The sequence below is a fragment of the Agelaius tricolor genome, unplaced genomic scaffold (assembly GCF_023055355.1).
Source record: "Agelaius tricolor isolate 1412-34295 unplaced genomic scaffold, bAgeTri1.0.p SCAF_15, whole genome shotgun sequence".
Taxonomy (NCBI): Eukaryota; Metazoa; Chordata; class Aves; order Passeriformes; family Icteridae; genus Agelaius; species Agelaius tricolor.
In genome coordinates, this window is record NW_027269275.1 from 7600836 (window position 1) to 7625802 (window position 24967).

The 24967-nt window shown below is 45.1% G+C and overlaps 1 protein-coding gene across 1 annotated transcript; it reads right to left on the minus strand.

The window, feature by feature from the left end:
* Window positions 1–5039: 5039 nt before the first annotated feature.
* POP4 (POP4 homolog, ribonuclease P/MRP subunit) lies at window positions 5040–8282 on the minus strand. The gene is made up of 7 exons (XM_071440303.1): window positions 8201–8282; window positions 7749–7801; window positions 7162–7385; window positions 6449–6526; window positions 6166–6227; window positions 5724–5825; window positions 5040–5429 (listed from the first exon to the last, which is right to left on the minus strand). Exons 1-7 carry the CDS (start codon window positions 8205–8207, stop codon window positions 5293–5295), a joined length of 663 nt encoding a protein of 220 aa, XP_071296404.1. The 5' UTR covers window positions 8208–8282; the 3' UTR covers window positions 5040–5292.
* Between the last annotated feature and the right edge of the window lie 16685 nt (window positions 8283–24967).

The window sequence follows — 24967 nt, forward strand, 5'->3', positions numbered from 1 at the left end:
ATGCCAAGTCCCTTGACTATTGCCTCACAAAAAGAGTTGCTGTAATAGGCTGCAGTTCTGAGACAAGTTTGCAAGGCTGGCTTATGTCTGCACATGATCATTCCAATGGGTCTGAGCTGGGCTTTTCACGTGATCTGAGGTTATTTGTATGGGTGATGAGCTGTGCCAGCTGTGCCAGCTGTGCCAGCCTTCCCAGCAGGGCAGCACAGCCCAGCATGGCCTTGTGCACAGGGAGAGCCTGGAGCCTGGACATGCTGCTAGGGACAGGAAAGAACAGCTTACTTTCTGGTTTGCTGTCCTTATTCTTCTGCATTTCTGCACAGAAGAAATGGAAGTTCCCAGGGAGCCCAAAGGATTCCACATGCCAGTGCTCTTTTCCCTCTCATTATCATACGCTTGCAATCAAACTCTAATTTTTGAAATAAAAAACCTGCAGGATTCTTTATTGGGACTATTAAACCTTCAATCTTCATTATTTAAGATGGCTACTTACCTTTTACTCAATGAAGCCATAATGCAACTGCTCCTATAAAAACTATGGAAATGGCTACTGTGGCAGTGAGTAGATTTTCCTCCGTGTAAAATAATCTTCTGTGAGTAAGACATAACTATCATTCACATTAATTAGGCAGCCATATAATGGGGTGTTCAATAGCTATTACATCATTTAAATTCTTCAGTGAGCACCTCAGCCACCCAAGAACTATCCAGCTGAACATTTCTGAGTCCATAATTTTGAAATAATCCTGTAGAGGAAGAATATGCATGGCAGAGTGTTGCAGACAATTTCACCAAGAAAAAAATTAATTTTATTCAGATTTATGGAATTATTTTAACATTTACAAGAAGTGCATAATCCTTTCTTTCCTCCCTCCCAGAGTAATGGTGCTATAAAGTGGAGTCTATTTTGGGGCTGCACTGTGTGTACACCAGAGAATGTCCAAGGAGCTGGTGGCCAGGGGCCCGTGATGGCAGCTGGACACACAGACATACAGACACACAACAAGCACATTTCCCCACACATTCTGCTATGAACCTGGGGCCTGGAGCCACACTGCTCAGCTGAGAAACCCTGACCCACAGAAAATTGAGTGCAGTCCTGCTTGAGGTTTTGGGTTTAGTGTCTCTTCCCCTTAAAAATCATATGAGCCCTTAAGCATTTATATTCAATTTGGGTTATTGATTTAAAAATTTTGAGGTGAAGCCTCAAATATTTGATATTGATTTGAATATCATGTTATGATATTTGACTTGAATATCATAAATAATGTTCTAATATATTGTATTAGAACAATGTATGTTATAATACATTTTTGTACCTTTTAAGATTAGTTTCTCAGTAAAATGTACATATGCCATGAGAATAGGAGCTGTTCAGATGCCTGTAGAAGGGAATGGTTATTAGAAGATTGGGCAGTGCCTGCAAGTATATAAAAATAATATGTTTTAAATCAGTATAGTTTGGCAATATGGGAATAGTTCTTAGCAGAATGAAAGAAATGAATCGCCTGAAAATATTAAAGGATAGAATGTAAAGTTTAGACTGTGCCTTTTCCTATCAGTTATTTTAGCTAATTGTAAATTCAATTTTTTCTCTTCTCGATGGTTATAATGTACTGTACCTTATCTGACTCATAGTAGAAAGCAGCAGAGAGCTCTCTTCACAGGGAGAGCTCTTAATTCAGTATTAAATGTTGTGTTCTCTGTAGTTTTCCATAATCCCTATCCAACAGGCAGAGCCTGCAGAGGTGGTGTCAAAACCCACCTGCAGGTAGTGCCAGGTACTGTTTGTTCTGCAGCCCAGGAGGTTCGTGTTTGCCAGGTGCAACTGCTCCTCTCAGCAGCAGATCCTCTGCTTCACAGATCCTCTGTTTTCATGTTTGCTCATTGATTTAATTAAACCAGCACACTGAGGGAAATGTCTGCCTTACCAAAATCGTTCATTTTCATCCCACACTGTAGGGACCTAGAACTGGAGTTACCATAGGAATGACAATTAAGGATGGGGAGCCTGACACAAGGGCAGGTCAAACTTCTGGGAAACTCCATGGAATCACTGTTGCATAATTGGATTTGGTCTGTGGGACCATGGGCTGGTGAATGGCAAAAGGAAGGTGAGCATTTGTTATGGGAAGGGGCACATGGAACTGTCCTGGTAAGGAGCTGAGGGACTGCCCAAAATCAGGGCCACTCTGGTTTTGAGAAAGTACTGCTGCTGTTTCCTGAAAGCATGGTCTGGATCAGAATTTTGTGCTCTCTCTGACACTTCTGTAAAACACTGGATGAATTGAATATCTAGAGTTAACACCAGCTACTTGCTGCTGTTATTTCAGTGATTTAATATGAGTTTGTCAGTCATAGATGGTTTTATGGGGTTTCCACTGTATTGCTATCTAACCCATTTTTTAGATTAAATCCCCCTCAAAGAGAATTTTCCATGTGTTTTCTTGGATGTGAATTTGCCTCAATTTCAAACATTTCCTAAAATGTATTATTTTGAGGTTTCAAACAGAAATGATGGGATTTTTGTTTTTCTGTTCTTGCTTAAGTGTTCAAAATTCAGTAACTGAATTTCTTACAATTGTTTTAGTTCATATTAGTTATAAATATACATACACAGTAATAGGGGAGCAGAAATGTATGTAAGGTAGTCAGATATTGCTCACTGCTGTTCATTATTCCCTGGTTAGTGAGAGTTTAGGTGTAAAAATCATTACCAAAAAGTCTCTGCTGAGTGCAATCCAGAGTTGAACATATGATTCGTTCTCCAATTTCCCAGTATTAAATCCATTAGGTATTTACAGTCTCAGCTAATGAAGAGAAGGGAATGGCTGTGAGTGGGCAGGGGAGGGCTGGTGAGCTGTCATTGTCACCTCTCCCAGGTTCTTGGAGGAAGTTCCTTGACAAGCACTGGGGAGTTAAATGAGTTCTAGGAAAAGTGAGCCCAGAGCCTGTGCCAGGTGGGATTAGGTTGATTTGCTGGGTGGTGATCCCAGCTCTGGGGTGCTTCAGTGCAGTGAGTTGTGGATGTTTGGAGCACCTGGAGGCTTTGCAAAAAGGCCTCTCAGCTGAGTTACCAGCTGCAGGAAAGGATCCTGCATGCCTGGGCTGTTCAGCTCTTGTTATTCTGCATTTGTCACCTCTCTGTGCCACTGGCCTGGCATTACTCTGGGGAGCCCTTTGACATCTCCTGGGCACTCTTCACTGTAAATATTGAAAGCCTTGCTCTTACCAAGGCACTGCCAGGCAGTGTTTGTTTTTGTGCTTGCTGAAATAGCTTAAAAAATGCAAGTGCCAGTAGCTATGGGAAGTTGTATTGTGTTCATCTATGTGTCCATATGGTAGAACATGTTCTGTCCTTCACAGCACAATGAGACATGATTGTGCCTAATTCCAATTTGTGTGGCATCCCCATTAATGTCTCTTTCAGCCCTCCATTAAAGGCCCTTAATGTTAATTAACTGGACTATGCCAATAAAGTTCTATTAGCTTCCCCCTATTAATTTAATATTATAGGCATTTAACAGATGTCTTAATTAGATGTTACACTGAAGGCTATGAGCAAAATTAAAACTAGGTCATTGTCGTGAAAGGAAAGTTTCTGCTATGATTTATGGCTTCTACAGCTTTGTTTGTTTTTTCCTTCTGGCCTCTTACAGGAAACTGAGAGTTTTAATTTTAGAATGTTGAGAGGAGTAATGGGTGGAAGGTAGAATAATAACTTAAGTCTAACAACTTTAACACATACTGTTCTTACTTCACAGACAAAAGTTCTCATGGGTGTGAAATTACTATTTCCCCATGTAAAATATCTGTTCCTGGCCAGAACACTCTTTTCCCCATCTCAAGGGCAATACTTGAATTGCAACAAAGATTTTTGATTTCTAGACCAACTGCTTCCATTTCCTGATTCCAAAGGATCTGTTCTTGAACCCCAGAATTGCCCACACTGTGAGTTCACCCATTCAGGGATGGTGAAGGTGCTTTGTGTCTGAGGTGCCAGGGAGGTACAGCTCTCCTGTGACTCTCCCAGCAACAGGTCTGGGAAGGAACGGGGAGCTTTGGGGGCCAGGTGAGTGTTGTGTAGCACTGGGGTTGGAGGTGGTGATGAGCTCTGGCTCTCTCCTGCCTTGTGTGCCCCCAGTGCAGGTGAAAGCTCTGACTGCCCTCCAGTCCAGTTACTCAGCTTTGGGCTGTGATTCTGTCAGGAACAGCTGTGCTCCCTTTAAAGAAATTACCCTGGTTGGCTACAAATGCTTGAATGGTGACAGGGAAAAATTTCCTAGGTACAAGTCTTTCATTTGATAGTGAAATTGATGAAAAGCTCCAGAAAATTACACCTAAAGCCACCAGAGAAGCACCTTTATAACAGAAAAATGTTAAGCAATCTAAATTCAGGGGTCACTTCCACCTCCCAAACACATCAAACCTGCCCAGGCAATGAGGGATTGTAATCTGGGCAATCAAAAATGAAGTGTACAGTAAAAAATAGAAAAGGGGCTGAAAACAGACAAAGCTCAATAGCTCTGTGGACAGAGGTTAAATATTCATAAAGCAATTCTGTGGGTAATTGAAATACAAGATTGAATGGAGGTCACTTCCACCTGTGAATTCCTAGCTTCAAGTGCTTCCGTGATATGGGCTGTGCTGTTCCTGCACTGTGCCATGACAATGTGTGTTCATTGGTACCTGACTTACCCTGAAAGCTGCAGGCTGTCAGTGAGCACTGCAGGGCTGCATGATTACACATTATTACACATATACATTAACACTGGACACACCTGGTACCTGTAACAGTATCAACCCCAGCCAGGGAGATACTCAAGGTAAAACCTGCCGCTGAAACAAGATGCTGATGTTGGCCCAGGAACAATGATTATAAAGAGCAGTGTCAGCACCTGCAGGCTCATTGCAAGCATGTAACAGGCAGCTAAAGCCTAATTTATACAGAAGGCAACAAAAACATTTATTACAGAGTTAAAAAATATAATTTTCACTGTACAAATTTACACTTATAAACTGAAACAAAAGTCAGGTAATTAATATTAATCATATAGCTTTAATTCAAGAAAGAGTATTATATACAAATAAAAAAACCAGACACAACCAATTTCAACAGTCGGTGAGACTGCTTAAAGACAGCAGATACTGCTCATTTTTCAGTAAGAAGAAATGCTTTATAAATATTTCACATGGCTGTTGCTTCTTCCATCTGCCAGAAACCCTGCTCTTTGAGCTGCAGCAAAACAGTTTCACAGATGTTTCTGTGAGTGCTCCTCAGTTTCCATGAAGTCACAGGTCAATAGTTCCTTTCAACTTGAATTTTTTTGCAGATCTCTCACTTGCTCTGAGCAGAAACTTGCTGCCGTAGATGTAGGAAATGAACCCATCAAGCTCCAGGCTAAACACGTTGTTAAGTTTGGGAACAACTGAAATGCAAAAGGACACAAACTGAACCAAGTGTGCTAATGTAAGTCCCTGTTATAGAAATATCCTGACATACCAGGGGATGTTATTCACCTGGAGATTTGAGCCTTGGCACATTTCAAGGTTTTTATACTTTCTCAAGAGATAAAAAATATCCCAAGCCTCCACGAATTACCAAAGTTAGTCCTTGTGCAGGAGCATACAGTTCAGTGTTACACTTTTTAAAACATCATCTAATGAGATGTGTTTTGGGTAAGATATTGAGCTGAAGAACTGAAAAAGAATGCCTTGTATACCTTTTAATTTGTCCTCTTTAGTGATAATTTTGAAGATGTGTTTAAACTCCTGTAGAATGATTCCTGTTATCCCAACGTAAGAGGGGCACTTTGATTTTGTAACTGAAAGAACAGAAGTAGGTATTAGAAAATTTCAGGTGCCCTTTACTTGCTCTTCTCCTGTTGCCTGGTGATTTTAAACATTTTCAAACATAGACATTTAAATATTCTGAAATAATGTAGTTACAGTAATCACTAGTAGAATGTACAGTTAACCTTTGCAACTAACAACATCATGTGTGATTTTGAGGAGTAGTTGTAAAGTAATTAGAATTTTTAAGGAGAGAAATATGATCTCAACTATGTCATTCTACAGTTAATGACACTGAAAAGAATTTAAAAATAAGCACAGGATCATCTCCTGAATTTCAGATAATGTTCTACAAGCAAACAAACAAAATACCTGTAACAATGGCTCCATGGAGATCAGCTTTAAGCAGCTTGCCCTGAATCATATGGGGTTGCCTTGAAGAAGAGAACGGGATCAAAAAGGAGGGAAAAGAATCAAATGAACTGTCAGATTTACAAAATGTGACCATGACTATTATAATCATGATCATTCTGTGATCCTGTGAAGTAGTACCAATATGCTTATCAGTTAGCCACAGTGTTTCAAGCAGTAACTCAATAAAACTAGAAGTTTTACTGCACAAAACCCAGACTAAATTTAAAATATGCCCACATACGCATCAGGTTTGAGTCCATGGCACAGGTCTCTGATGTACTGCTTCCAGAGCTCGTGGAGTGGGAGAAAGATGGCATATCTGCAATAAAAAAAGATAAAATATGATACAAAATCTAGTTACAAAAAAGTCCATTGGTTGATTGCTGAAGTAGTCTGTATTTCCACAGAGTTAAGTCTAACATTTTTAAGTTACACAAGCTTAAGTTACCCTGCAAGGTGACCCACTCCAAACAGCTGGTTTACTTTACAAAACAAGCACAAAGCATGCTCTTCTCTTCCAACCCAAAACAGAGATGTGTTTTAGAGTATCAGGCTAAGACTGAAGAGATTTTCTTTTTCCCGCTCTTTTATCTCCCTGCTTACTCTGTTAGCAAAGCAGGGGCTTCATTCAGCATGATAAATTCAAGGAACCTTATGCAGAGTTTTGACTTTCTGGTCACAGACAGTCCAACTTTACAAACTGAAACCAGAGGGGATTGTGTCTGGGTTTGATTCCTTGTCATATCTAGGTACACAAAATGAGCTCAAGAGAAATGAATCTTTCACCTATGCACACAAGAGAACTCTTCTCATGCTGAAGTGCCACAAATAGTATTTCAGACTGACTTTACACACTGGATTGATGAGGATTTCTATCCACATCAACATGCTGCTGCTTTTACACTTTTGATGTAGTTCCTCTTTTCTACACAAACAAGACATTTAAAGCCTTACCTTTGCTGCTCAGGTTCAATTTCAAACAGACGCAGCTCTCGCCTCTGCTTGGCAGTAAAACCTTTTGTCTTCTTCCTCTTCTGCTTGGCCTGTTTTTTGTGGTAATGCTCCAGAACGACAGCTTTCCGAGTCAGCATGTCCTGGATAGCCTCATCTTTCATTTTGGGCATGCTGCGCCTCAGGAAGGCATGCACAAAGGTCTTGGCTTTTTCTGAGTCCTGGGGCTAAAGACACGTAAAGGATGCTCTAAAATAGGATGTGTTAATTAAGATAGAACTTGTTGCTGACCGGTGGTTTCATCAAGTCGGCAAAATCTCCGTGAGAATGGGAGATCTTCCCGTCAGTGCCAGTGGAGGAAGATGTCCCCACGCCGAAGGCCCTGCGGGCACACCCCGGCCCGCTGTCGGACCCGTGTTTTGGAAGAAAACTTTTGTTTTGCATTTCGTTTGAAACAGTGAGTTCCGAGCGGGATATACAGGGGAACCCGGGGACCCAACCCACCCCCGGCCCGTCGGTGTCTAATAGGGTTTAAGAGGCCGTGCAGGAGTGGGAACGGCCAGGTAAACCCGGCACGGCGTGCTCGGTACCTGCAGGCGCAGCTCCCCGCTCTCCTCGGGCGCCAGCCGACGGTACAGCTGCCCTGCAAGGCGCGGCGGCGCGGGGGTCGGCCGGGGCGGGCGCTCACCCATCCCCGGCCCCGCATCCCTCATCCTCCATCGCCCACCGGCGCCCGCCCCGCATCCCTCACCCTGCACCGCCCGCCCTCCATCCCTCATCCTCCATCGCCCACCGGCGCCCGCCCCGCATCCCTCACCCTGCACCGCCCGCCCTCCATCCCTCATCCTCCATCGCCCACCGGCGCCCGCCCCGCATCCCTCACCCTGCACCGCCTGCCCCCCATCCCTCATCCTGCATCGCCCACTGGCGCCCGCCCTCCATCCCTCGCCCTCCACCGCACATTCTCTATCACCTCACCCTCCATCCCTCGCCCTCCACCGCTCATCCCTCTCCCCCGTCCCTCTGTCCCCGGTCCCCTCACCCTCCATGGTGTCGCGGCGCAGCCGGCGCAGACCGATGACGCGTCAGGTGCGCATGCGCACAGCGGCGCTCCCGACCCGGCCACAAGGCGGCGCTGCCGCCCGCAGGAGCTGGCGGGCTGCTGTGAGGGGAGCTGCTGTTTAATTGGCTGTTTGCTGCTATTTACTAGTCTTGTACTAATAAATTCTCTGAATCGGGGGACACTGAGCAACAGATATTTCATTTACTATCATGGGGGAGTTTTTTTAAAAAGCCATGTCAATCATACCTTCTGTTACGCAGGCCACCTCATTTTGTGTTCTCACAAAACAGAAGTGTCTTGAAACCAGCGTGGCCAATTCCTTTTCCTGCCAGCCCAGTCCCAACTCCTGCAGTTCTCTGCTCAGGTATGATTTTTCTCCAAATACAGAAAATATTTGTTCTTATCACGTAGCAATATTTGCTTAGCGATAATGAAGCACTGCTTGGTAAAGGATATTTGGGGAGGGAGTTACAGGGCCAGGGTATAGGAAACATGATGATTTTGTGGATGCTGCTGTGGGGCACAAAGGTACTAAAGGGATACCCAACAAGGAATGAAATAGTAGATCTCTCTGGTTGTGTGTAAAGGAGAAAGGGCTGGTGTTTGCAGAGTATTAAGCATGAACAGCAGCTGGTTTGTATCACAGACCTCCTGGCAGCTAAATATCTTACCAGAGCAAGTGGATCTCTTGGTTTTACAAAGCATGGACTCCTTGAGTTGTCATTGCTACTATGAGAAGATCAATTTTCATGAATGGAGTACCAGGATAAGCGCTATGGGTCTTTAGGGCCATATGAGTGCTCCTTCACTGGATTTATGCTGCAATTCTTAGGGCACTTCAGGGATTAATAGTCAAATCAGTGTTGGCGGTGCTGGTGTTGTAAATCCAATGATCCAGGCTAAACTGGTGCCTGGGGAAACCAGCCTCTTCCAACAGCTCTACATCTTCATTTCCCAATTTATCTTCAGATATAATGTCTGAGGGAGTGAGCTGAGCATTGGTGTGTGTCCCAGCAAGAAAGCTCTGCATCAGGAGTCGAGACTCACATCAAATAAACATGAAAAAGAATAGGTGAAGACACTGAGAAACTGCAGAATAGGCAAAGGCAGTTTGTAGATAAGAAAAAGAAGGCTCAGAGAAATGAGGGAAGATGTGAATGTAAAGTGATGTGGAAATATGCCAGCAAACAACTATAATGCATATTTTGGGATGTGCAGCACCCTTAGTGTCTTAGAGTTTTGAAACTTCTTACTTCAAGTACATCCCCTTGGAACAGGTTTGTAGTGATAAAGTTCCATGATATATATTATTAATACCATGTTAAAGGTGCCCACATTGGTGTTTCTTATGCAATTAAATCTATATGGCTTTATTTATTGCTCTCCAGAGATAGTAACACCTCACTGACAGCTGTGCAAACCCCTTTCATGGACACAGTCTAGCTGTGCCCTAGGGGAGGATATTGCTGTATCTCTTGGGGCTGCTGAACTGCAGGGATGGGCAAGGACCATGTGCAGGCCAGCCTGGGGAGCTGCAGTGTCCTGGGAGAGCTGGGTGGCTGTGGAGCAATTGCACAATGAGCTTTATTGTGACAGTCACAGAAGGCTAAAACTTGAGATGTGAAGTGACCAAAGACAGTGTAATTAAAGATGTTTGTGTGACACAAGAATAGCAGATCAGGGATTAAAAAAAAAGAGTAATTATGAACTGAAGCAAGAGATGAGCGTGAAGTTAACTGGTGTGTGCAAAAAGTCACTGGGCTGTAATCACTGTTATACTTTTGCTGACAGTGATGCAGGAAATAAATACTGTAATTCTCTAGAAGGACTGTCTCAGCAAGCATTTGAGCTCTCAAGATCAATATAGTTTATTCCTCTTGGCCAAATTGTATTAGCAGCTGAATTTGGTCCCTGGGGACATCTGTACTGGTGAAAATAATTTCCATTTAAAGCCCTCTGATCTGATTTTCTCTATCCAGATAATACAATTCCCACCCCCTTCCCATGGCTGTGCTGAAGCAGCATCCATCCAGTCCGTGTCAGCCCTGCCACCATCCTGCCTGCACCCAGCCTTGGCATCCTGCTCTGACATCTCCTTGGGCCTGGGGGAGCAGTTTTAGGGCCTGTGGCTGACCATACCCAACAGAGCTGTTCTCCCCCAGCCCTGGCTGTGCAGCCAGGACCTTTCCAGGGGGTCAGTACTCAGTGTTCCCTGGAAAAACCCGTCTAGGAAAGGGTCATGTCTGGGGTGGTGGGTGGGTGGGCAGGATGAAATCTGCCATCCAGCCCGGTGGGAACATGGAGTGACTGACATGGGTAACCTGAATCTTCACCTCCTGTCAGTGGAGCTATGCCAGAGGAAGGTTTGCAATATTTGTGTGTGTGAGCCCAGACTCTTGCATTAGGGGCTTGGTTGACTGATTTTAGATTGCTGTGTTTGACTGATGAGCAGCATCTTCTGAAGTACCATGCATCCCTCAAATGTGTCTTTTCCATACAGTTTTCCATTAATTTTTCTGCTTTATCAGCTCGCCCTTAACTCAAGGCTTGTCATCATGTTCTGCCCCCGCCCCAAGCTGACAATCTGTCCTTCCCAGCTGAAGGGTCATTATTTCCTTGCAGTCCTGGCTCCTTCTCATCTCAAACTGCAGCTGCTGCTCCAGGGCACAAACAAAAGGCTGGCTTGTCTGTGCCTGACAGAAACAAGAAAGCGCTGGGAAGCACAGTCCAAATAGATCTCAGTGGCAGAGACATCAGAAGCAAATGATAATCCAAAAATGTTTTCAGAAAATCCCAATGATTTAATAGCTGGGTTTTCAAAAGTCAAAGTAAAACAAGGCAGGTTTTTGGCAGGCTGTGCCCTGTCTCCACAGCTGCTCACACTAGAGGGCAGCCCAGGACTGTACAGAGCTGTTGGAATTCAGCTCACTGTCTTACAGTAAAAAATAAATTGTAAAAGTTTACAAATTGTGTCCTCTTATGGGAGAAATTTGCCTGTTTGCAGCTTGGTTTAGCATATAGAACTCCAGTTCCTCCACATACCAGGCTTTTCTGTATCACAGTGTCAGTGAAAAGAGGATTGTGGAGGAATTCAATTTCACCACAAATTAAGGTGGCCACTTTTTAAACACCAATGCATTCTTATATCAAAATAAGAAGCCATGTCCGTCTTAAAATATTTAAAATATGGGCAACCCTAGAATACCTGGAGATAACTACTACAAACTACAAGAATCCAGCCTTGGCACACAGAGCAGTGCTAAAATAGCTTCACTTGCTTCCCAAAACAGTAACAAGCAGTCAGGAAAGCTGAGGCTTTGGCAGCTGACATTTGCATTCCCTGAGTGCTGGGATCATGTATGATCCAAACACACATCAGCATGACAGGCACCACTTCTGCTCCTGAGCAGCTTGTGTTTACTACTTAATACCAGCATTCAGCATTCATGTATTATTCCATGACAGTGTGTCACAGTCATTACTTTTGTTATTCTTTGAGTCTCATTTAGAACTTGTTGAATATTCTATTTTAAAACTTAATTAACATTGGGTCATGTGTGATAGGGAGGCATGATGCAGAAATGAGTATTAACAATAGTAAATTAGAAAGTAATAATAGTCATTGGAGTTACAGTTTGACTAGTTTAATGTATTTCATTTGGTTTTGGTTAAACTACATAAAATTAACATAATTCGTTACAATTTGAAAATAATACAGGTGTGTTGAAAATAAAAGGTGAAAATAATTTGTGTTTCCCTGAGGCATCTTTTGCTGTGTTTGCCAGCAGGTGCTCGGGCCAGAGGCAGGGGAGGGCACCCTGCAGCCCAGGGGGATGTGCTGGGGCCATGGGCACTGCCTGTGACACTGTGACCCACAGGGGAGCAGGAGGCTCCAGCCACGCTGGGCAGCGTCCACAGCACGGCCTCCTCCTGCCCTGCTCCTGCCAAACAGCCACTGTGCCTGGAGTTACAGCTGCTGAGAAACCCCAGGGAGGCTGGGAAGTTTCATTAACTGAACAGACACGAATTTCTCATTTTTCCTCTATAATGAGGCATCCTTCTCAAAAGCATCACTCTCAGCAAAGCCCTGTTCCTGCCAGACTCTTTGGAAGCAGCGTGCTGAGGCTGTCAGGAGTGAGCCATTCCTTTTAACACAGCAAGTCTGCTTGTGCCCCTCCAAGGGATGCAGCTGCTGAATACGCTCTGGAAGGGCTCCTCTGCAGCACTCACTTCAGGTCCCGCTGGTTTGAACACGTCGGTCACAGCATGCCAGCTCATGAGAGTCCTGCCCAGGGGACCCAGAGGAAAACAAGTGGGAGCTATTTGTCTGTTGAAACTGGGCTGAATGAGCCCTGTTGGCACAGGCAGCACCTGAACTAGCAGTTCATGAGGCAGTCTGAGGGGAGAGCTGTGATTCCCAGCTGATATGGAGTGGTGCATACTCACACACGGTGCTGCTAACCCATAATGCTGCTGGGACCATGTTGGTAATGCATGGAGGCAGCATTACTTTTATAATGTTCCTGGTGATGTACATTGGTCTTTTATCAGCCAATTATAGAGGCATCAGTGACTGTATAACATGTGTCCCAAACCATCAAGGGAAATTCAGCTAAATCCCCCTCACTGGACTGCAGTGGAGGGCACTGAGCTGTGCTCAGGACTCTTGAAGTTTTCATCCATGGGAGTGTGAAAAGCAGTCACAGCTTGGACTCCCACTGCAGGCAGGGTCCTTATGAGCAGTGGTCAGCTCCTTGCACAGAGCTGGTGATGAGGCTTTCAGCTCCCTGCGTGTAATCCCATTTCTTCAGTGTGGAGTGTGGTGGGGCAGTGAGGGGGTTAACACTGCAGCAGTCCTTTGATAATTGAAAAAGAAAAAAGCCCATCCGAAGCTAACCAAACAACCCCCTGTTTGAGGTCAGTGCTCTAGTAAGTGCCTTTTAAAGAAACAATAACCTGGTGCAATAGAAAACATTCTGTCCCTCTCTTCAGCAGAAATCTGATAAACCACAGAGAGAGGCAGGTGTCCAAGGAGATAAAAGTAATAGATGTGGCTGCAGTTCGGGAGTGAGTTAGGCTGTCAGGCTGGTAATTAAATGAAAGCCCTCTCAGGAAATGCTGGAAGCTAATAGATACACATGGAGATGCCAATTCATTTGCCTCAGCAATATATGTTAATTTTAGCATGGGATTAATTTATACCTTTTGCAGTGGGATGAAATGGCAAGGATGGGAGGGGGAGAGCTTTCATCCTGTCAATGGTAGAGATTATTAAGCACCTTACATTTGTTAAAAACAGAACAGTGTGTGAAAATGGGAGAGAAAAAATGTTTAATTTTAACTCTAAACAGAGTTAACTAATCACAGGCTTATACCTGACCCAAAGCACTCTTGCAGACAGCTGCCAGGGGCTCCTTGGCTTTGCCACAGCTCAGTAAGTACAGAGCCCTAGTTAGCAGGTAGCTCCAGTCACTCTGTGTTGCTGTGGTTTAAAGGATTTCTGAGTTACGAGAGTGTGAAATGAGGAGTGCTGCAGGGGTGGATCCCACTACAGGAAGAACAGAGGTTATTTGGGACTACAGGAAGCTCAGGGATGGATGCTCTGGCAAATGTACAGAGGAGCTGCAGGAAAGGACAGATTTGTATGTAAAAGCACACTGCTAATCACTGAGAGAGCTGGTAATCACCAAGAGCTGGTAATCTTCAGCAGAGCTGGTGGTCACCACAGAGCTGTGTGTGCCATGCAGGCTTGGGGCAGGGAGCAAGTCACTGCTCAGGACCCCATCAGCTTTAGCTGTGTGGCACACCCTGTCCACAGAGCTGCCCAGCTCCTTCTGGTTCGTGGTTGTCCTGTTCTGGAAGAAAGCTGAGGCCAGGCAGACACTGGAGCAGGGGAGAGATGTTCTCCTGCAGTGGAGGGCAGTGAGGGGGCTGTGACCCTGCTGTGCCCTCAGGAGCTGGGTGTTTGTGTGTTACTGCCCCTCTCTGAGGTCATTTTTGAACCTTGCATCACTTCTGTCACAGGCACTGAGCTCTCATGTAGCACCCCTGCAGCTCTCAGTGCACAGCTGAGGACAGACACCCAGCTCCCAGTGCACAGCTGAGGACAGACACCCAGCTCCCAGTGCACAGCTGAGGACAGACACACAGCTCCCAGTGCACAGCTGAGGACAGACACCCAGCTCCCAGTGCACAGCTGAGGACAGACACACAGCTCCCAGTGCACAGCTGAGGACAGACACCCAGCTCCCAGGGCACAGCTGAGGACAGACACACAGCTCCCAGTGCACAGCTGAGGACAGACACACAGCTCCCAGTGCACAGCTGAGGACAGACACCCAGCTCCCAGTGCATCTCAAGCCCCTGGTGAATCTGGAGCTGTGCCTGTGCTGGTGTCTGCCAGGGCAGCACCAGGTGCTGCTGGGGACACGAAATGAGGCCCTGATTTACACATCCAAGTGTGGCATTAAGGGCTTGACTATGGGTATCTCAGTGCTGAAACACACACTGCAGCACAGCAGGCTTCTTTCTAAAAAAAGCACTCTGATCTGTGAAATTTTCAGCATTGAGGCATCAGAAGCAAAGCAGATTTTCCTTTATTTTCTTCTGCCTTAGAGGAGGAATACTTGCCCTTCAGTGTGATTACAGCCCATTTACCAACACTTCTTTTTTTTTGAATTTCAGACCTACATTTTGGAACAGTCACAAGGAAGAAGTGTTTCTTTTCAGAGCCTGGAGCAGCCAGAACAAGGGTAAAGTTTATTTAACAAAAATAATAGTTCCAGCTGAATACATATTGTAAAATTACAGTATTATGTAAAGAAAAATAGAAATGGTTGTGGGTCAGGGTCAGGGAAGGAAGATAATGACATCTGCTGCAAAGTGCATCCAACAACTGTCTTCAAATTTTAAAGTTTTTTTTTACTGGATGTTTTTTCTTTTCTCTGTGTAATTATGCAAAATAATAGAACTAAAAAAATGTACTAAATGCTGAAAGCAAGGTGGAGGCTTGCTCAGGGATTGCAAATAGAGGCATTATAAGTAGTGTCTCAAATGCTGATTTCAGGGTTGTGGGCTCTGTCTCTCCAGAATGGGGGTCTGTGTCCTTCCTGCCCACACACGTGTCCTCTAAGGGATGTCCTCCCTGCATGGCTGGCCAGGGCAGGACCCTGAGGGCCCCACGAGGGCTGGCCCTGGCTGCACACTCCTTGCTTAACAGCCATTGCCCTGATATCACCTCAATCCCTTTTGTTCCAGACTGCAGCTGTCAAAATCCACACTCTTCATGAGAAGGAGAGCTGTTACCCACTTTTGATAATGGTACTTCTGGTTGGCTCTTGCCACCCTTGCTGCACAGTCTGGCTGCTGGGTCTCCTCTCAGGCACTGCTGTAGTGTCCTTCTGCCCCTGCTCCAAGGGCTCTCAGCGTTTCCATAACACTGGGAGGTGAGCTGGGAACAAACCCAGGAATATCCTGGCAGTCCTACCAGCATCAGCCCTGGGTGCTTGCCTGGGTGAGCTGTGGGAGACATGGAGGAGTCAGGAGAGCTCGTGTCATTACAGGAGGGGCTCCTGTGCCAGGGAGATCATCTTAATGAAACCCTCCCTATTCCCTGAGGACTGACTTACAGGGATTTTAAGGGACTGTGGGACGTGCTTTGATGTCTCTTTGTGTTGACATTACTGAATCCTACTGAGCCCTTCCATAACTCTGGCATTTAAACACAGATGTTGTGTATTGTGTGTTGTCCTCTTCTTATGAATTGAAACAAATTAAAAAAAAAAAAAAAAAAGGTAGAAATAATAATTTTTTTCATTGTCATGCATGTAAAAATACCAGACTCCACAGCTGAGAGGTTTTTGGTGCTCACACAGATATACAGAGTCAGTTCTGGGGGTAGGACACTGGGATGTTCCAGTTTTCAGTGCAGATACATTCCCTGCAACTCAGATTCTGCTCTGGCTGGGAAGCACCAAGGCATTCCCCATCCTTGGCCAGAGGTGATGAGTGAGCACAGCAGCTGGAGCTGTTCTCCCTGAGTGTGGAGGGGGCATTTCTGGAGCCTGGTGCTCTCCAGGTGTGGCACAAAGCTCCAGGTCCTGCTGCTGCCCTGAGCTGTGCTTCCAACCCAGCTGAGCCTCCCACACGGCAGCGTGATTTACTCAACCACTAAGATATTGGGTCAGCCCTGTAAATCATTTTAATTATTTCACTAAACAGCTTGTGGAAATAGATCAATAGAAAATATGGCATTTAGGCTTACAGTGCTGTGCATTCATTATGGGAAGGGAGTTATATTAACTGATTTAGGAGCTAATAATAACTGAAAATAACAATTTAATGGAAGCCTTCCAATCCTGCACTTTCAAAGCAGGATACAGCTATATGCAGTCTACTCATTTTAATCTCAGTCAAGTATACAGAGCAATCTTTTGACTCTCAGAGAAATGTCAGTCAAGTACAAGTACTTGGAGACTTTCAGCATCCCATAAATTACATTATAATAAAACCAAAACAAAGAAACTGTCAACAACCATTTTTGCATACTGGCAGGGTCACACAAACCAGACACATGAAAAATAAGAAAATATATTGCAATCTAACAAAGTGAAAGAGTTGCACAGTAGGGGCTACTTTCCTCTTGCATTTGTATTTCTGTGAGACCGTAGTTTGTGCTGCAGAGCTTGAAGGACACTTCTCTCTCTAAGATATTGGGGTTTTATCTCAAACATCTGAAGAGTAAATATATGCTATATTTCTGTGAATATACACTATATTTGTGATTTATATATGCAAGGAGACAGGGAGGAAAGCACACCAGAAAACCTAATCTCACCTGTGCAGCAAAAGCCAGGTCTCACCATTCAGTAGTTGGGGTCAGCATTGCTCTGTTACAATTATCTGTAGCTGAACTTAATTTGGTATGCTGTGTCCTGGTTTTCTTAATGCATGCAGGACAGTCACCTGTGTGTTAAAATATTTCCTCCTGAAATAAGCTGTACATTGTGACTCTTTAATGCCTTATTGGCCATCGAGTAACTGCTGAAGCCAGCAGCAGGACCATGGGCAGAATTGGAGCTGCAATCAGATAGTGGCCCTGTGTCAGGCTGCTTGGAAAGCCTGCAGCCTCCTGATAGGCAGTTGTCACACCAGCTATCTCCACTATGCTTTGCAGGCACAGTTAAGCTTTTCTTTAAGCCCTCAGGCTAGATAGCTTTGGAATTACGCACTTCATCACACCCCAATTAGCTAGGGATGCATGACAGAACCCGTTATCACTTGGTTTAGGTGGGAAAACACCTTATTTTGCTTCTTGGTTCAGCACGTGAAGAAAACAACCACACCCCTTTTTCTCCACCCGGAAAAGCTTGTTTTAGAGCAGAGTGAAACTTCGAGCTGTGTCAAATCGTGCTGTTCCTGCTTATTTACCTGTGTCCTTGAGCTCCACCCGGCTGTTTTGGGAATGCTAAGTGTTGCTAAAATAGAAATGAATGGCTTCAGCATGACAGCAGCACTTGCTGAGCACACTGCCTGTGCAGACTGTGCCTCAGGTGTGCCTTGTGGTCCAGAGCCCCCAGAGGAGGTGACATTGTTTCCCAGGTAAATGGTCCCCAAGGCTCCCCTCACCATTTTGCAGTTGCACTCCTGGCTGTAAACAACAAACAGGACAGATGTTTTTCCCAAGCCAGCAGCCACAGATGAGCTCTGAGCAAAGGGAAACATGAACACACGGCATTTTCATGGCCCTGAATGTGAGCAGGGCTCTCTCTGGTGCTGCTGTGCTCCAAAAGACCTGTTGAGGCACGGTTTGAATTACCTGGGGTAATGAGCCTAAACTGGGTTGACTTTTCCATGCACATTTACAAAGCAGGTTGACAAACACCTTCTGAACCCAGCAAAGCTCCTTGCATTCCCTTTTGAGATGGTTTTCTTTAGTGAAGTGCTTTAGTCTAGCATAAGTAGTGTAAGACCTCTCTGGTCATTAAATAATTAACTCAGGTTCATAAAGGGAGTTTATGTTCTCAAAAAATACAGCAAAAGTTCAACTACTCACATTTGACACTGTGGCAAGCTGGATTTAGTTCCTTTTATTCAGTCTTGTCGTTAAGTCATGTTACAGCTGCCATTCTGACAGGGGCCTGGTGTGGTTGCTCACTGCTCTGTGCTAAGGGCAGAGGGCAGAGCCCACCTTCCCACCTTCTGTCTCTGCCTAGTGCTGAGGAGCTGCAAGGTGACCACACCCACAGATTCCTCCAGGATTGAAGCACTAATAGGTACTCAGCTTTGGTCTTCCTGTCTTGTCAAGCCCTGCTTGCTTCTCTGAGGATTGAAATGCCAGGGTTATTAATTATTAAAGGATGTCATAAGGAGTCTGGCTGTGTGGTTCTTGGCTAGCTTGGGTGCAAAGTCATTATCAGTGACTTAACCATAAATGGAGGTTCATTCTAACCAGGATTGCAATTAGCACCTTGCTGTGCATTTAACTAACTTGAGACTCTCATACCACTGTACTATAAAAGTTGAAATTATATCCAGGCACTCTGTAAATGGATTACACTATTATCATTATTTGTAGCACTGAATGATTGTACTTTTACTGTCTTGCACTGAATTAGCATAAATGAATAACAAACATGAGTGTATTTGGTAAAGACTATAAAGTAACTGATGTTTCCTTAATCAAACTGTAAATTTTCACTGTCTCATTTGATTTTGTTGCCTTTAGCTTCTCTGGTGCACTTTCTCAAGTGCTGCATTCCCCTCAGGGTACCAGGTATCACTGACAGACATGTCCAGCTTAGATCATCCCTCAGTACAGTTATCCCTTGGCCTGACTTGGGTTTAGATGTGCACACTGTGCCTTTGTCTGAGGGTTTATTGACATTCCCCAGCAAGTGCAGCTCCAGAGCTCACACACAGCTTGGCTCAGTCAGTGAGGCACACTGTGTAGGTAGGCACTGCTGGCTTCCCAGGGCACTGTAAATTCAGGATAGCACTGGGGGGTGTTTCAGCAGCATCCAAATTCCTGCCACAGACACAGGATGACTGTCTAGGGAAAACAGGCTTTTAAATCTTGAGCCACTTGAGAGTCCCTTCAGGAAGGGATGGGTGGCTTTTCCTTGTGCTCCCACTGTCCCTGCCTGCTCAGAGCAGTGGGAGCAGCAGTGCCTGTCCTGCCAGACCAGGGTGTGAGGCTGAGCTGTGCTCTGGGATGCTGGGCAGGAGCTTTCCTGAGCTTTCCTGAGCTGCACTGGCCATGGCTGGCAGCCTGGTAATACAGCCCCTGCCATTCTGCTTTCAGTGCTTTGCAGGGGAACCCAGAAAAGAAAGACAAATGAGGAGTCCTCAGCACCATGCTGGTGCTGCTCCATAGGCTCCAGAGAACTGGCAAACAAACAATTCTCAGAGCACAAACAAACCCCCAGCCCGGGGCTGTCTGCTTGTTAATTCCCAAGGGGGAATTTAGCTCTTAGATCCTTGGCTGGGATCTGGCCAAGCTGCTTCTCTCGGGGTCACAGCCACCACCACACTGCTCTCCTGAGGGAAGGATGAGGCAAAGCCAGGAGGGGGTCAGAGCCCTGGCACCGACCTTCCTCACAGCCAGCCCGAGGGCACAGACACTCCCTGAGGGGCTGGTGGCACGTTTGTAAACTGCAAACACAGTTGGTTAATGACACACTGACTGGTATCCATCACTTGGATCAACTCTGACAGCTCTGGAAGCACTGAAATGCAGCACTCCAGAACAGTAAGTAAATAAATTACAGCATAGGCATTAAAAAGAAGCTCTGCCATGGGAATTTAGAGCTAAATCTCATGTTTAATGTAGACTGTTAATACAGACAGACTCTGTTGGGAAAAAAATAAATGAAAACCTATTATAAAAACAAAACACTTGGAAATCAGAAATATGCTACTGATTTTTGCCAAACTGCTGACTTTGACTGCCAGCCTAAATATCAACATGCCTAGGTACTATGTTGATCACCCTAAAACCCAATACTCACTGGACTGTCAGAGGAACTTCAAAACCTGAAAAATATTCAGTAATGAAGAATTCCTATTTTAGTTTATTAAAATAAATCAATTACTTCAGATTTCCAAGCAAAATTACAAGAAAATCAAAAAACAAGAGCCCATTTCTGTGGTCATCTGTTTTTTCATCCTTTTTCTGTGGTGATCTGTTTTTTCATGCTTTTTTCATCATTTGGGACTATAATACTCCCAAAGACTTAACCTGTTAATTCCTATTTCAAGGATAATACTAACACGGAGATGAATGAAAGTTTTTGAAAGATCTGGTCATGGAATAGAAATAAAAGTAACATCTACTTTCCCATCTTCCCCAGAGTAAATCCCAAACATTTCCTGTTAGGAAAGTATGATCTTCAGTTGAACTGTAAACATTTTTGAATTATTTATGAAGATCTTGGTAGTTTAGTTTACATTACACTACAGATGATTTTTCATATGAGATTTAAGAACCAGTTCAATAATAACAGGAAAGGAAATCTATACTCAACAAATAGGGAAATCCATTAACTAACTCCACATCACAGTCCTCTTTGATTCAGCTCTTAATGTAAATGAGTTTTATTTGCAATGTCCATAATTGCTATAATTTGAAGGTGGGCAGTCAGCAGAGGAGAAATAGGAGATTTCAATCCCCTCGTTGCATGGATCCTTAAAAAAAGCCACCTTATTCAGTGCTAAATTTTGGATTGTCATTGTTCTAGATCTGAAGCACATATTTTTCCTGACTGGCTTCATTTATAATATTATCCATCTCTACTCAGCAGAGGTTGCTGGCTTCTATAAATTTGGTCTAAACTCAGTGACACCCTCCCATCCTGTCTGTTGCAGCATGGCAGGGTGGTAGAATTGCTGCACAAACACACCACAGATAGCTCAGCAGAGGAAAGGCAGGAAGGATCTTTGTATGATGTATTCCAGCAAAGGTTTATTCCAAAGCAGGCCAGAGGGATCAGGGACAAAGACAAAACCATGGGGTCTGCACAGACTTAAGTGCCAGTGACCAATGATCTGAGGGCACAGGGCAGTAACCTGTAGGGGCAATGAGGGATGAATATTTTGGATGGGCAGTGTCCACTGGCCAGTGGGAGAAGCAATCTGATGTAGATTGGCAGTAGTGCTGCAGAGCTCCATGGGCTGGGTCCTCTCTTCAGCCTAGCTGGGGAAAACTCTGTGGTGTATTCCTCCAAGGCAAGGCCCTGGGGATTTCCCTGAGGGGGAAGGATTCAGAGGATTCCACACCTGCCCTTCCTCCCTCCTCCCCATCCCATCACACACAGCTGCTGTGCTGGGGCAGGACAGGCTGAGGCAGGGGTTCCTTACAGCCTGCCTTGCTGGGATTATTCCAGCCTTCATCTTGTTCCCGTTGTTTCAAGGCCTGTTAATTTTCCTGTGGAATAATTGCAGCTGCTCCTGCATGAACAAAACCCAAACCTGGTCCCTGTGTGCCCACAGCAAAGCCCCCAGGTGCCCAGCAGCCCCCATTGCAGCACAGGATCTGCAGAACTGCACAGAAATGCCACAGAAGCCCAGAAACAGCAGAAAAGAAAGAACCCCCCATCTTTACTCTGCTGCAAGTGGATGTTTTACCATTTAAGCCCATGAGCAGCAGTAATTCCCACATGCTGGTATTTCAGTGCTCCCCTGCCCTGGAGGCTCAGAGCCTGGGGGTGATGCAGGGGGTGTCCCACAGGTGCAGAGCTCAGGGGGCCTGCAGGGGCAGAGCTCCCTGGGCAGGGCTGGCAGAGCCCTTCCCCTGCCCAGTGACACCAGCCAGACACGCTTGCTGCACATTAATATTCTCACAACAACCCCCCTCCAATCAGTCTTTGCTAAAAGCATTAATTAAGACTTTAACATTTCTGATCCCATCAATTTTCTGTTCTCTTCTTATTAAATAGATGTACTAGGGGCGTTTGAATAATAACTGCCCAAACTTTGGGGATAATGAATAAATGAACTTTGCCAGCCTCTGGCTAAGCATGAAATTTGCTGTGGAGTAACAAATGCAACGGAGGCAGCTCATACATTAACCAACCTAGTTTTGACACACAAGTTTGGGAGCACATTATTTACTTACTTACTAATTCTAAGCGAGACTAGGCTCCAAAATGTTTTATGCAGGAAATGACAAATGACATGTTCAGACATTCTTTTGCACTCTCCATCACAGCGTGAAGCTGCTCATTCACCCATCTTTGCTTCAGTGGGTCTGGCTCTCTTGCCACGCACAGCGAGGTTCTCAGCACTGCAGGCTCCATTTTCCTCGGGAACTTTGCCAGAAAAGGAGCACACCACAAACTGGGTAATTTTGGTTTTTATTCTCTAGGTCTTGGCACTTTGAAGGTCACCTGTGTGCTATCAAACTACTTTTGTTCCGTGTGTTTTTACATGTGCAAGGCTGTAGCACCAGCTCTGTTACACTGCTGTAAATCCATTCGTTTTTGTGGAAATCCATTAACTCGCAGTGGATTTATGGCAGTATAACTGTGAGCGAGCTGCAGCTGATGGCGCAGACTGGAAATATTACAAGGAAAAGTGCAAAGTTCTATTGATTTTCTCTCAGGAAAAATGTGTGTTTCCTTATGATTATATTACAGATGACTCAGCTCTGGCCCCCACCAGCCATCCCTCATGTTTCCCTGCTTGCTGGCTGTGCGAGGAGCCTGTGCTGTCCCCGCTGCAGGGACCCGGGGCTGCCTCCCCACCCGCGGTGCTGGGGGAGCCTGTGCCCGGCTCCCCGTGGCCCTGCAGGAGCCACTGCAGCCTCCCACGGCTCTGCAGCACAGGCACTCCTCCTAATCGATTCTGACAGCAGACACCACGAGGAATGCTGAGATTTATGAAAGAGCAAGATTTGCCACTAGCCTCTGTCCATTAAGGGTACGGCAAAACCTCGCTTTGCCCTTCGCAAATACAATCAGCTCAAGTGGGGCAGTTGCCCTTTTCAGAATAAAGAGCACTCTCAAAGGACAGGTGTTTTGGCAAAAGTTCTCAACACACTCACAAGCAATAAGGCTCTGAATTCTTTACAATTTCTCTTCAAAATGTTTCTCATTCCTTTAAGTGCTTTTTAAGGACTAAATACTGTACTGAAAGCTGCAGTCTCCTCTTTAGCCACTTATTTTCCCTGCACTACAGGAATATGGGGCCAATTTTAGGCTGTGTATTTTGCAAAGAAAAGCTGGTCTGAATGTGGAAAGCATGGCCCCAAAACCGGAAGGACTCACTTTGCACATTTTTAAAGGCAGACATGTAGTGAGGGTGAAGGTAAAGGTAAAGCAAGGCAATCTCACTCGTTGAAGTTATTCTGTGTGCTGGGAACGAGTTCTCTCTGCCTGTGTACAGATCTTCACTGGAAAGAAAAGATGCCTTTTGCTCTTCCTAGAAGAGATTTTTCATCAAATCCTCAGGTTATTCTTTAGTATTTCTGAGATTTTATGGTGAATTGGAATATAAAAATTGCTATTCCTACTGTGGCATGCTTAATTCTGATCTCAGAAAGGATAAAAAAGTTACTTTTACTTGCAGATTTAATAATTTTTCACCTTTAATGTGATTAAAGTCTAAAAGACCTTGGTAATTCTACTCCTGTCATTGCACACAAAACTTGCTGCCACATCCCTTTGCAGGTAACAGGCTACAAAAGGAAGGGAAAGACACACTCAAGATGATTGATATATTTCCTCCAAACCACACAGTGTGTAATTTAAGAGACAATGTACTCTGTAAGTGATGGAACAAAAATATCAGAGCACTGCAGATACCTGTTTACTTGGAGACCAGTTGGGGTAGGGCTGAAGTTGAAATGGAAGCATAACAACTCTTAAACAGCCATGCTTCACTGCTTCAAGCCTCAGCTATTTATTTCGATCAATTTAGGCAGATTTTCTTCTTCCTCTTGTGGAAAAATTTTCGTTCTCGCCCTTAGAAGGAAGTCGAGGCCCTGATAAATATTCTCTGCCCTTGAGAAAACAGCAGCAGTGATGAAGAGCTGGCCAGAGAACCCCAGTCCAAACACAGGCAGGATTCACCTGCGTGACCAGCCCTTGGTGGAAGGGTTAGAACCCTCCTGACATTGCAGGCTCCATGCACACCTCTGGAGTAACTGTCCTTGAGCAAATTGCCACACAGGGATGCTGGTATTTGTTTAGACATGGTCCAACATACAAATCTTTTTCCCACCTACCTTTTCCTTCCAGGGGTAGAAGCTCCTGTGTGCTCATGGAAGCCAAGGACTGTGTTCTTCAGTGTCTCATGCTCTGCTGCACCTCCAGGCTGGCAACAACCTCCTCCTCCTTGTCCTTCCAAAGAGCAGGGAGGGTAATGGATTGCTCCCCAGGCCTGCAGCTGGCAGCAATGGGATGAACATTACTGATTTTATCCCCTCTGGATCCCCATGCTGAGTTTGCCCCAGTGCAGGAGGCTTTTGCTACCACAGTGTAGTACTCTTAGCAAACACAGATCTGCTTGCTCTCCAATCCAGGGAGTGCAAGTGGCACAAATCCCTGGCTGTCACTGGCAGCCCTAGGAAAAGGAAATCCTGAGCACCTGGGGAAATGGGAACCCCTTCCTGCCCTCCTTCCAGGACAGGACTCAGGTTCGAGGTGAGGCACTGGTGTGTCCTGGGTTTGCTCTGCAGCTCCTGCAGGCACAGTCCTGCTGCCCCTGGAGCTGTCACTCTGCCTTCCCCACAAGGAAACTCCTCTCTAA